General features: G+C 43.9%; 1 protein-coding gene across 13 annotated transcripts in view; it reads right to left on the bottom strand.

The window, feature by feature from the left end:
• Positions 1-1,889: 1,889 nt before the first annotated feature.
• The window catches only part of wnk1.S (WNK lysine deficient protein kinase 1 S homeolog), a 120,069-nt gene continuing 108,655 nt past the window's right edge, over positions 1,890-13,303 (bottom strand). For 8 of the 13 annotated variants that reach the window (XM_041587933.1, XM_041587936.1, XM_041587932.1 and 5 more), the window contains 6 exons: positions 11,803-12,005; positions 11,487-11,669; positions 9,564-9,656; positions 5,722-5,763; positions 4,136-4,326; positions 1,890-2,570 (listed from right to left, as the gene is read on the bottom strand). In XM_041587933.1, the coding sequence (XP_041443867.1) occupies positions 2,256-2,570; positions 4,136-4,326; positions 5,722-5,763; positions 9,564-9,656; positions 11,487-11,669; positions 11,803-12,005 (1,027 nt within the window). In that variant the 3' untranslated portion in view covers positions 1,890-2,255. The remainder of the gene's footprint in view (positions 2,571-4,135; positions 4,327-5,721; positions 5,764-9,563; positions 9,657-11,486; positions 11,670-11,802; positions 12,006-13,303) is intronic. The other 5 variants (XM_041587939.1, XM_041587938.1, XM_041587945.1 and 2 more) reach the window with 3 other exon arrangements.

Consider the following 13,303-nt stretch of genomic DNA (forward strand, 5'->3'; position numbering starts at 1 on the left):
ACTTATGAATGATGAGCGCTGATGTAAACTCCTAATCACTGTGCAAAGCCATAGGGTTAATACTGTAGGGTGTCTTATCCCAAGACTAGAAAACTAGAAGGGAAAAAAACCTCAACAAAATGAGACGAATCAAAAAGATTCACCAGATACAAAAAAAAAAAACGGATGCCCCACAAATACCCACCTGCTCTTTCCTCTCATCCAGGCAACTTCACAGCTTTATACATAAAACACGCACAAAAAACCCTCATCAAAGTCATCGAAAATAGCCACAAACCTTCCAGAACCGACTCCTAAACGGAGCAGCACCGCCCTGATTGCACCTTCTGATCCACCATCACTTTCTGTTAAAGCTCTGAACTGACCTCCAACCAAAGCTCCCCATGTGTTTCATACTCCCCCCCCCCCTGTCCCTGCTGGTATCGTATGCCCACCTTTTCATTACCTTGTGGGTCTCCAACCAGTTCCTGGGTAAAAAGAAGAGAATCCGGCAATGTCGGACCTGCCTACCAGGATCCTGGTAATAGTCCCAGGTGTTAGTTGCTCAAGAATGGAGAGAGAATGAGAGATTAGAGTATGTAAAGAAGAGAAGGAAGGAGTATGAAAGGAGGAAGGAGTATGAAAGGAAGAAAGAGGACTTCGTAAAGAAGAAAAGAAATAAAGGAGTATGAAAGCAAGAGAAGAAAGGAAAAAAAGAGTATGTAAAGAAAGTTAGAGAGGCGTGAGGCGTGTGTAAATAAGAGAAGAAAGAGGAGTGTGTAAAAAGAAAGGAAGGTTGAAAGAGGAGTATGTAAATAAAGGAAGAAAGAGAGAGAGAGGGGTATGTAAAGAAGAGAAGAAAGGAAAAAAGAGAGAAGTATGTAAAGAAAGGAAAAAAGAGGAGTATGTCAAGAAGAGAAGAAAGGAGTGTGTAAAAAAAAACAAAGGAAAGGAAGTATGTAAAGAGAAGAAAGGAAGCAGTATGTAAAGAAGAGAAGGAAGAAAGAAAGAGGAGTATGTAAAAAGGAGAAAGAGAAAGGAGTTTGTAAAGAAGAAAGGAAAAAAGATGAGTATGTAAAGAAAGGGGAAAAAAGAGGAGTATGTAAAGAGAAGAAAGAAAGGAGTATGTAAAGAAGAGAAGAAAGGAAGGAAGGAAGCAGAGTATGCAAATAAGAGAAGAATGGAGTTTGTAAAGAAGAAAGGAAAAAAGAGAAGTATGTAAAGAAGAGAAGAAAGGAGTATGTAAAGCAGAGGAGGGAAGAGAGAATTATGTAAAGAAGAGAAGAAAGAGAGGAGGAATGATTTAGAGAGTGGGCCTGTGGTCTACAGTTTAATCCGGAGCCGCTGGCCCCCCAGCCGGACACTGAAACCAGGACCAAGGGACAGGGGGTTGGGCAACAACATGAGTTTCCAGATGTCCTCAAAAAGCTCTGAGCCTGAAAACTGCCCAAGACACAATACAAAAACAAACACGAAAACTCCCACAATTCGAATGTGTCCCACTGTGCAAAAGCTCAACACTTTCATGATCAGGGGACAAAGGAGCAAGGCCTGGTCTAACCAGCGGACATAAGTATATTGGGGGGGGGCGAGCGATCCAATGTTCAAGGCACTAAAAAAATATTCAGCAAGAATCTCGGGGTGGAGAGAGAGAGTTGTGTTCAAGTTCATTGTCGCTAACAAGTTACATTCACATTTATCCAATAGGCTGACGGGATGAAGCGGCGACCGTTAAAGTGTCTCCGATGAGGAAGTGGCGCTTTAACACTTGTGTAAGTGTGTGTGTTTGTGAGTGTGTGTGAGTGTGTAGATGTATGTGACCCTCTAACGTTCTGCTATTTCATTACAATCACTACTGTTGCCCAACAACATATATTTCTATATATATCACAGTCTCCACATCATAACGATGGCACAGTAATGTCCTCTCGGAACTTTTATTCTTTAATATATTTATAGATTTACTTTTATTCATACATTTGTGATGCTGCAGTCCAAGCCGTTAATATGTCTTTATATTAAAGCATTAATGAGCTATAGGATGAAGCACAAAGGACCCGCTGCTCATGTATCGTACTCCCCGCGTCTCCCCTCGCTCCCGGGATTTGGGGGGGCAGTCACGGCATCCACGTGACGTGGCATCATCTCCTCTATAAGGCGGGGGAGGGGACGTTCCTCTAGGGGTTCCAGAGTTATTGTACAGTCGGGGGGTGAAGTGACCACTTCGTGTGCTCCCCCAGTCTTGTATTCGGTGCCAGGGATCCCCAACCCCCGCACTAGGTAGTCCGTAGATTGGATCCTTGGGGGTTGCTGATGGATTTCTGCAAACTGCTCATACCAAAGTTCTGTAATGAAGAAGTCACCGCGGGGGCGGGGAATTGGCCCAAAGGCTGAGAGGAGGGGGGGACGCCAGTGCCGCTCCAGCTTGGAGCTTGGAACAGTCCAAATTGTTGCGGGGGGCACATTCCTTTGGGGTAGTGAGCAAGGGAGGAAGCAGAGGCTGCTGGGAGAGAGACCGCTCCCCCAAGGGGCGGAGTTATGGAGACGCCCAGCTGTCCAGGAGCAGAGAACTTTCGGGCCATCCCAGGTCCCTGCCAGGAACAGAATAATAATTACCCATAATGCCCCATGTCCTCAACTCATTGCAATTGCCTCCACTTTAAAGGACCGGTAACATCAAAAAGAATTTAAAAAAATTTGTTGGTATACATCGAAAAAAAACCCCACCAAGACAAATTAGACTTCAATTTGTAATTATTGGACAATACCCATAATGCCCCGTGTCCTCAACTCATTGCAATTGGTCCCACTTTAAAAGACCAGTAACATCATAAAAAAAATCGTTTTAAAAAATTTGTTGGTATACATCGAAAAAAAAACACCAAGACAAATTAGACTTCAATTTGTAATTAATGAACAATAATTACCCGTAATGCCCCATGTCCTCAACTCCAATTGGCTCCACTTTAAAGGACCAGTAACATCAAAAAGAATTTAAAAAAATTTGTTGGTATTACACTTTAAAATCACAAAGTCTTTATTTAGAAATAACTTACCGAAATACCGCTTGCGCTCCTCTTCAGAAAGCGATCGGGCGATCCATCACGCGGCGCTCGATTTCTCCTCCCTGCCTTCCTTATAGGAGATAGCCAGGGAAGAGAAATCAAGCACCGCATAATGGATCGTCGCCTTTTCTGGAGAGGAGCGCAAACTGAGTTTCTGCAAGTTATTTCTTAATAAAGACTTTGCGATTTCAAAGTTTAATTTGTCTTGGTGAGGTTTTTTTTCCCGATGTTACTGATCCTTTAATGCTCAGATTTAATGCCCTGCAAACATTCTGATGATCTAACTGACTTAAAGGAGAACTAAACTCTAAAAATGTTTAATTTTATATTTTCTATAGTGAACTTATTGCACGAGGCTAAAGTTTGAGCTTGTCAATAGCAGCAATGATCCAGGACTTCAAACTTGTCACAGGGGGTCACCATCTTGGAAAGTGTCTGTGACACTCACATGCTCAGTGGGCTCTGATTGGCTGTTGAGAAGCTAAGCTTAGGGCTCGTCACTAATTATCCAGCAGAAAATGAGCTTCCCTGGCTGTAATATAAGCTGATGCTACAGGTTTGCTGATTATTCAATTCTGATGCTAATTGCACTGGTTTCTGTGCTGCCATGTAGTAATTATGTGTATTAATTACTAATCAGCCTTATATTGTGACATTTCTATTCTATGTGTACTGTATATTGTGAGTGGGTCCCTAAGCTCAGTAAGTGACAGCAGCACAGAGCATGTGCAGTGAATCGGCAGAAAAGAAGATGCTACTGGGGCATCTTTGGAGACACAGATCTTTACTGCTAAAGGGCTGTGGTTGCCTTGGGTTGGTACAGAATTACAAAACATCATGTACAATATTTCTGCCTACTTTTTTACTCAGGCTTGAGTTCTCCTTTAAGCACTTCTGTGATTGGTTCACTTCAGTTAATCGGCCCCTGCAGACCAAGCCGGCAGCTGATTGGCTCGTGTATGGTGTGCCTCTATTCTGATGGGCCCTGTTATGATTCAATCCTTGGATTCCACTCAATATGCTCCTAAAAATGGCCCCGCCCAGTATCAACACAACGTTCCCAAGCCAATAGGCTCACAGCATTCACTGACCTCATAGCCGGGTTGCCCAGGGGCCTTGCAGGTCTTTTTCCCAGTCAGGTTCATGGCGTCTCGGGCCCAGTTGTCCACCAGTTTGTGTAGGTCGTCCGTAAAGGTTCCCGTGCGACTCGATGAAACGGGGGGTGCGTTGGGCTGGGGGGCCGGGGCAGCTGATGGGGCCACAGTGTTTGTACTGCTGGTCCCTGGAACAAAGGAAAGAAAGAAAATCGTGAGATGCCGGGGGAGAAAAGGAGACTAAGGTCAATGTTCTCATATTTATGTACAAGGGTGGGAGCGGCCATATTGCATTTCATCTAATACACAAAAGCCATGAATACCTTGTAAATTATATCCTATAATTATAAACAGTGAGTTCTGATGTCATCAGTTATAAACAGTGAGTTCTGATGTCATTTCTATCACATGACTTGCTTAAATTTGTGTATTATAATAAATAAAGTACCCCCAGTTGCAAATTAGAAGTTACCTCAGAGTTCCATGAGCTCGGCCTTCTGCCTCTGTTTTTATATGGTCATGAAACTCCTCGGTAACTTATAATATCCTTATATTTTACAAGAGGGGGTACTTTATTCACTATATATATATATATATATCTATCTATCTATAGATATATATACTGGGGTGAACTGTGAGTATATCCTCCCCTTTATGATTTTTGCATTTTACTATTGGACTTACTACTAGGGCTGCACTGTTTGGGTTCGGTTCGGGATTCGGCCGTTTTCAGCAGGATTCGGAGACGGCTGAATCCTTCAGCCCGACTCAACCGAATCCTAATTTGAATATGCAAATTAGGGACGGAGGGAAATCGCATGTCCTTTTGTCACAAAACAAGGAAGCAAAATATGTTTTCCCATTCCCACCCCTAATTTGCATATGCAGATTACAATCCAAATACAGTTCGGGATTCTGCCTTTTTCAGCAGAATTCGGCCGAATCGACTCCTAATTTGCAAATGCAAATTAGTGGCAAGAAGGGAAATCACATGATTTTTTATCACAAAACAAGGAAGTAAAAAATGATTTCCCCTTCCCACCCCTAATTCACAAAAGGATTCGTGGGTTCGGCCGAATTTAAAATAGTGGTTTCAGTGCATCACTGCTTACTACACTGTTTTGAGGGGAGGATTTTCAGGTGCGGGTCGGGTAGCGGGTCTCATTTAAATTTCTTTTCATGTTATATTGTCTATATTTTACTCCTTTTAAAGTTTTACAAAACATGTTTCTGCCCCCCCACTTTTGATGATGTCACTTCCGGGTTTGCAGCAACATCGCTTCCTGGTTGCGGATCCCAGTTGGGTAGCGGATCAAAGTGGGTAAATATACACGTTGTGGTTCGGGTCGTGGGCTGTGGGGTCGGGTCCGGGTCTTAGAAATTGGTTCCGCGCATTCTACAGACAGCGCCACCAATGGGCTGAACGGTTGTAATGCAATAAAGCAGCTCCTCCCCCTTTACTTAACGTTATCAGTACTCATGGCAGTCACATGACACATGACAGTCACATGACACAGAGGGAATGGGAGGAGCATGAATGAATACAGAGATACAGTATATAGATAGATATAAAAGATAGTTACTACAGAGCTGGTTGCAAGGACAGACTTTTTTCACCATCTTCCCTGAAGCAGAAAGAGAGAGACATTATAATAAGTTATAAAAGAGAGTGCGGATCATTGGCACAGTGGGAGCAGCAGGGGGCGGCAGTGAGCTGGCAGGAATCAGGCAGTTGGAGTGGGCAGTACAGTAATGTATAGGGGAGGGGCTTAGATACTGCGCTTTCCACCAGGCAGGGGAGCAGAAGCAACGTATAACGGGAGACCAGGAAATAGAACAGACTCCAAATACAGACCCGGCTCAGTCATTTGTCATTCCTCCTCTACAGCCGCACAGTTTGACTCCTCCTCTAAAAATCTGATAACTGTGTGGGTTGAAGGTCTGCAGAACCCAGACTCATAGCAAATTTAAAGGATGAGTAAACATTTAAAACAAGTGAATGTAGAATTGATGAAAGTGCTATTCTAAGCCCTTTTGTCATTTACATTCATTATTTATTTTCTTTTTATTCCAAGATATTAAGGGATACATGTGCTGTTAATATGAATGAATTTTGTTCCAACAGCGCCACCTGCTGGTCAGTTTCCCACCAGTCTGACCACCAAGTAGTCAAGGAAGTTGTCAGGAGAAAGAAAGAGGCTGCTCTGATGTTCTTCTGCTTAGGAAAGATTTGAGAAAGGTTTCTAATTGTTTTCCTAAGCAGAAGAACATCAGAGCAGCCTCTTTCTTTCTCCTGACAACTTCCTTGACTACTTGGTGGTCAGACTGGTCAGAAACTGACCAGCAGGTGGCGCTGTTGGAACAAAATTCATTCATATTAACAGCACATGTATCCCTTAATATCTGGAATAAAAAGAAAATAAATAATGAATGTAAATTACAAAAGTGCTTAGAATAGCCCTCTCATCTATTTTATATCCACTTATTTTAAAGTTTTACTTACCCTTTAAATTCAATACAAATAAACACTGGGGGTTAGTTCACCTTTAAATGAACGCGGAGTGTGACACAGACACTGCAATTGGTCTAATTATTTAGCTTTTTTTTTTGTTCAGCAGCTCTCCAGGTTGGAATTTCAGCCGTTGTGTGGTCACTAGGGCTCAATTGACCCTAGCAACCAAGCAGTGGTGTGAATGAAAGACTGCAAGATGAATAGGAGAGGGGCTGAACAGAAAATAAGCAATAGATTTTTAGCTGTCAATGACCCCCTATTTGGCCAGAAAGAGGCAGAAGAAAAAGACCAACTGAAATGTTGCCAAACTTAAAGGGGTTGTTCACCTTGGCGTTAATTGTTAGTATGATGTAGAGACTGATATTCAGAGACAATTTGCAATTGTTTTTTATTATTTGTGGTTTTTGAATCATTTAGCTTTTTATTCAGCAGCTCTCCAGTTTGCAATTTCAGCCATCTGGTTGCTAGGATCTAAATCCCCCTAGCAACCATGCATTGATTTGAATAAGAGACTGGAATATGAATAGAAAGAGGAGTAATAAAAAGTAGCAATAACAATACATTTGTAGCCTTACTGAGAATTTGCTTTTTTAGATGGGGTCAGTGACCCCCATTTGAAAGCTGGAAAGTCAGAATAAAAAGTGAAATAATTAAAAAAAATTACAAAATAAATCATGAAGCCCAATTGCAACTTTACCTAGAACTGCCCATTCCATAACATGTTAAAGTTAAGTTAAAGGTGAACCACCGCTTTAAATTAAAGGTGAACTCCTCAGCCAATGGCCTGTGAGAATAGTAAGGGCCAATAACATGGGCCTGGGAGATGCAGAAAGGAATGTCGTAACGCAGCTAATTGCCCTGTTTTTGTCTTTAGTCATAATAAAGCCGTGAGCATTTTATTAGAGTGTCAGCTTTTCTACTCGGGGCTTGTTTGCTCCACCCTGACTATTCCTGTTTGTACAGAACCCGACATTTCTGTCATTTTATGAAAAGAGAATTCATCCGAGTCCCATGAGAGTCAGACCCTGATACAGCTGCTGATTGGTCCACTCCCAACCCATAGTAATATGCTGGAGATGGTACCCCTTCTACAGAGAGACCCCTTCTAGCGAGACGCCCCTTCTACAGAGACGCCCCTTCTACAGAGAGGCCCCTTCTACAGAGAGGCCCCTTCTAGCGAGATGCCCCTTCTAGCGAGACGCCCCTTCTACAGAGAGATCCCTTCTAGCGAGACGCCCCTTCTACAGAGAGATCCCTTCTAGCGAGACGCCCCTTCTACAGAGACACCTCTTCTACAGAGAGAGCCCTTCTACAGAGAGACCCCTTCTACAGAGAGGCCCCTTCTACAGAGAGGCCCCTTCTACAGAGAGGCCCCTTCTACAGAGAGGCCCCTTCTACAGAGAGGCCCCTTCTACAGAGAGGCCCCTTCTACAGAGAGGCCCCTTCTACAGAGAGGCCCCTTCTACAGAGACGCCCCTTCTACAGAGACCCCCCTTCTACAGAGACCCCCCTTCTACAGAGAGGCCCCTTCTACAGAGAGGCCCCTTCTACAGAGAGATCCCTTCTACAGAGAGACCCCTTCTACAGAGAGACCCCTTCTACAGAGAGACCCCTTCTACAGAGAGACCCCTTCTACAGAGAGACCCCTTCTACAGAGAGACCCCTTCTACAGAGAGACCCCTTCTACAGAGAGACCCCTTCTACAGAGACTCCTTGGCAGATTAAGGACATTCACTGACAAACTGCAGGCTGATGAGATTTAATAATATAATACATCAGTAATATAATGTAATTGACAAAGGCCTTTGCGTCTCATTAGCTCTGGCAATAGAAACAGAAATCTCTGCAGGACATATTGGTGCTGACGTTGTATCAGTGGCTGCAGTGAAGCCTGTGGCTGTTGATTGGCCCTGAAGATACAGAATTGGAGAGGAAAGGACAGAGAGTCAATGACAAGGAACTCCCTTCACCTTCTTCCATGTTGAAGTGATGGATTCTGGGATTCTCTGGAAAGCAGCGAGACTTTCCAAAAATCCACCAATCAAGGTGGAAGGAGGGGTTTTAACAACTCTGCCAGCCTAAGGGGGTGGGGCCATGTTCCATGCAGGTCTATCATGGTTTCCTACATCATTTTGGAGTTTAGATTGTGTGAACATTCTTGGCACATCAGCAGGATCACATTTTGAGTTCAATGGGGGGGGGGTTAAAGGAGAAGGAAAGGCTAAAAGTAAGTAAGCTTTATCAGAAAGCTCTATATAAAAACACCAGTAAATCCTCAAAGTAATGCTGCTCTGAGTCCTCTGTCAAAAGAAACAGCACATTTCTTTCCTTCTATTGTGTACTCATGGGCTTCTGTATCAGACTTACTGTTTTCATCTTAAACCTCCAGGGCTAGGGCTTGAGCATGCTCAGTTTGCTCCTCTCCCTTCTCTGCTGTAATCTGAGCCCAGAGCTATGAGTGAGCAGGGAGAGACTCAGGCAGGAAGTGCTGTCACAACAAGCTAATATGGCAGCTACTATCCTAAACTAACAGACAGTGTCTAGAGCTATTTACTCAGGTATAGTAAAGCATTCAAATGAATACAAGTAGTGTTATAGTTTGCACTATTGTGGCTAATCTATTGGCAATAAACTGCCTCCGTAGCTTTCCTTCTCCTTTAACATGTAGAAACCTGGAGCCTATAGGGTTTAATTACCGACACTGTGGATGGAGTTTAGGTAACTGACCAATAGGCTGTTCTGTTTCTTGCTGCAGAAGTGCGAGGGATCCAATCAGAGGGCAGGATAGACCCCATTGCTCTCCAAGCTGCATCTCCAGAGCCATCAGAAGAGCCAAGCCAAAGGGTTACACGGGGGGTGGTGCAAGCGGGAGACAAAGGATAAGAGACGGGGAAGGAGTAAAGTGTTACACACAAAGAGCCAAGCAGGGCGTACTCAGAAATCGCGTCCTCCTGCCAGCCATTTTGAAGGATACTCGCTCTGATTCGCAGTTAAACTTGGCCCAGCCTGTGATGGAAACGGGAAGAACAGAATACAGAGACAGAGGACAGACAGACGCAACACCATACAGAGAGGGTACAATCTAAATCACTGGAATCATGGACAGGCTGCTCTGCAGGAGATCCAGTCTCTAGCACTGAATATAAAGCCTGCGAGTATTCCCTTTAAAGGATAAGTAAACCTTTTATACAAGTGAATGTAAAATTGATGAGGGTGCTATTCTAAGGCACTTGGAAAAGAAAAAAACAGCACTCAGGACTCCATGCAAGTGGGCCAAGCCAATTAATTAATTAAACACGCAGGGCTTGGCCCACTTGCATGGAGTCCTGAGTGCCGGTTTTTTCTTTTCCAAGTGTGTTAATCAAGGGCTGCCAATCCCTTTCAACCGAGCACCGGACCAACTGTATTTCGAGAGACCAGGGTGTGCTGGTGGGTCTTTGGAAATTGGAGTGCTATTCTAAGCCCTTTTGTCATTTACATTCATTTATTTATTTTTTATTCCAAGATATTATGGGATACATGTGCTGTTAATATGAATGAATTTTGTTCCAACAGCGCCACCTGCTGGTCAGTTTCTGATCAGTCTGACCACCAAGTAGTCAAGGAAGTTGTCAGGAGAAAGAAAGAGGCTGCTCTGATGTTCTTCTGCTTAGGAAAACAATTAGAAACCTTTCTCAAATCTTTCCTAAGCAGAAGAACATCAGAGCAGCCTCTTTCTTTCTCCTGACAACTTCCTTGTCTACTTGGTGGTCAGACTGGTCAGAAACTGACCAGCAGGTGGCGCTGTTGGAACAAAATTCATTCATATTAACAGCACATGTATCCCTTAATATCTTGGAATACAAAGAAAATAAATAATGAATGTAAATGACAAAAGGGCTTAGAATAGCACTCTCATCAATTTTACATTCACTTATTTTAGGCAGCCCAAGTGATTATATTGACTTAACTGAAACCCTGGGCTGGTGCTCCTATCAGCAGAAAACTGCACTGGCCCGGGGTTATACCAGTGAGCACCACAAAGTTATCCTCTTCTTCTTACTTCAAATTTCCCAGGGCAGACGCATGCGCTAAAGTCCTGTGCGGGTCCATTTTTTGGAACCCGTACCGACCCTTACCCGCAATCCGAAACCCGCATTCTTAACCGATTGGACCCAATACTTGGCCCGCAAGTACCTTATCCACAACCAGGACCCGCGACCCACTGACCATCAAGAATCAGGAAGTGCTGTCATTGTAAACTGGAAGTGACATCACCGGAAGTAGGCGTGATCAGAAAAAAGGAGTAAAAAAACGCTATTGAGAAGAACCAACGAACCGCGTCTATACCCGCACCCAGCACTTCTAGCGGCAAGCAGCAGGATACCGCAGGTTCTTGCAGGTACCCAACCGACTGTAGGACTCTAGCATGCGCAGTTGAACATATTAGGGGACTTTTTAGTTAAAGTCCTGCTTTTTGCTCTACTGTGCATGCGCAGGAAAGAGGATGGCTCCGTGGTGCTCACTGGTATAACCCCGGGCCGGTGCAGTTTTCTGCTGATAGGAGCACCAGCCCGGGGTTTCAGGTAAGTATATATAATCACTTTGGGGGTGCCTAACATCTGGCACCCCCAAGTGTACAAAGCCTTTCCTTCTCCTTTAAGGAGGGCAAATCACCAAAATACGATAAGAAGTTTAGACCAATTGAAACACTGCTAAGAAAAGGCCGCTCCATAACAAACTAAAGGTGAGTGACCACTTGAAATCTCTGAAAGGAAAAAGGTTTACACAAGATCCAGCAGATCCCTCACTCAAGTGCTTCTTGCCCAATACAGATGCCGTTTGCCTGGTACTTACCTTGGCCCTGGGCAGACAGACTGGGAACAGAAATGGCGGCGTCGCTAGTGAAGGCCGAGCAGAGGATGTCGCTGGAAGGGGAGGGTTTGAGGAGATGCGCATGTTCTGGGGCACTGCTTGGCGGGAGCAGAAGGCCTGGCTGTGGGGGCAATGCAGACGGAGCGCTCTGTGTTGACAAGTCGCCTATAAATATATTCATAAATGAAAGGTCAAGAATATGATTGAGCCTCTGCTGTTAAACTGTTTTACTGTGATGTGATGCCGGAGCCAATGGACAATTGATCTCTCCCTGTCCATCTCATAATCCCCCCGTTACCTGACAAATGAGGGCTGCGGCCGGTGTGGGAGCTCCCTCGGCTCGACTTGCTGCCTTTCCCCTTGGTGTGTCTCCTTCTCCGGCCAGAAAGCGGCGCTGCGGGAGGGATAATGACAGCGGGCGGGACTTTTCCTAACACCGTGTAGAGAAGCTCAATCTCCTGCTTCTGTCGACTCTGCAGCTCCTGAATCTCCTTGAGATGCCTGCAGGGCAAATACAATATGATCTCCGTATCATCACAGCGCGGGCCTCTACCTTAGTGAAATCTGCTATAAAAGCTCGAGAATATTGATTGGGACAAGAATGTGATTATTTTATCCAGGTCATGGTCTGTAGAAATAAGTCAAATCAACTGGACTTGCTGTGGTTTTTTTTCCTTGACCAAGTCATCCAACTGGCTTTCTCAATTCAGAATAACTGGTAAATAGGATCTTTTTTCAGGAATATATCCTCTGGAATGTCGCTCCAATCAACATAATCTGTTTATCATAATCCGAAATGATGTCATTAAATTAGATGTTGATTGTATTAGCATTGATTGGAGCTTTGAGGTGTTATTAAAGGATAAGTAAACCTTGAAAATAAGTGATTGTAGAATTGATGAGAGTGTAATTCTAAGCTCTTTTGCCATTTGCATTCTTTGTTTATTTTCTTTTTATTCCAAGATATTAAGGGATACATGTGCTGTTAATATGAATGAATTTTGTTCCAACAGCGCCACCTGCTGGTCAGTTTCTGACCCGTCTGACCAGCAAGTAGTCAAGGAAGTTGTCAGGAGAAAGAAAGAGGCTGCTCTGATGTTCTTCTGCTTAGGAAAACAATTAGAGACATTTCTCAAATCTTTCCTAAGCAGAAGAAGATCAGAGCAGTCTCTTTCTTTCTCCTGACAACTTCCTTGACTACTTGGTGGTCAGACTGATCAGAAACTGACCAGCAGGTGGAGCTGTTGGAACAAAATTCATTCATATTAACAGCACATGTATCCCTTAATATCTTGGAATAATAAGAGAATTAATAAATAATGAATTTAAATGACAAAAGTGCTTAGAATAGCACTCTCATCAATTTTACATTCCCTTATTTTAAAGGTTTACTTATCCTTTAAACCTTCTAGGGAGAGGTGCCAAAACAGCATTCAAAATAACTTGTGGCAGCAAAGAAGAGTCAGCTCCTCTGGTCAGGACTCAATGGTGTAGCTACTCTGCAGTGACACACGCTAGGATTCGGGAAGATTAGTTGCCCAGCGACAAATCTCCTTCTTCGGGCGACTTATCTCCCCGAACTGCCTTCCCGCCTGCTAGAATGTAAATGGCCAACGGAGTGGCGCGCGGGGCGCTTCATTTTCCGAAGTTGCCTCACGAGGAAACTTCTGGTGACTTAAGAAAACTAAGTGCTCTGAGTGCCATCCGACGGGTGATTTACATTCTAGCCAGCGGGAAGGCAGTTCGGGGAGATTAGTCGCCCGAAGAGGAGACTAATCTTCCCGAATCTTAGCATGTGT

Source organism: Xenopus laevis, chromosome 3S (genome assembly GCF_017654675.1).
Source record: "Xenopus laevis strain J_2021 chromosome 3S, Xenopus_laevis_v10.1, whole genome shotgun sequence".
Lineage (NCBI taxonomy): Eukaryota > Metazoa > Chordata > Amphibia > Anura > Pipidae > Xenopus > Xenopus laevis.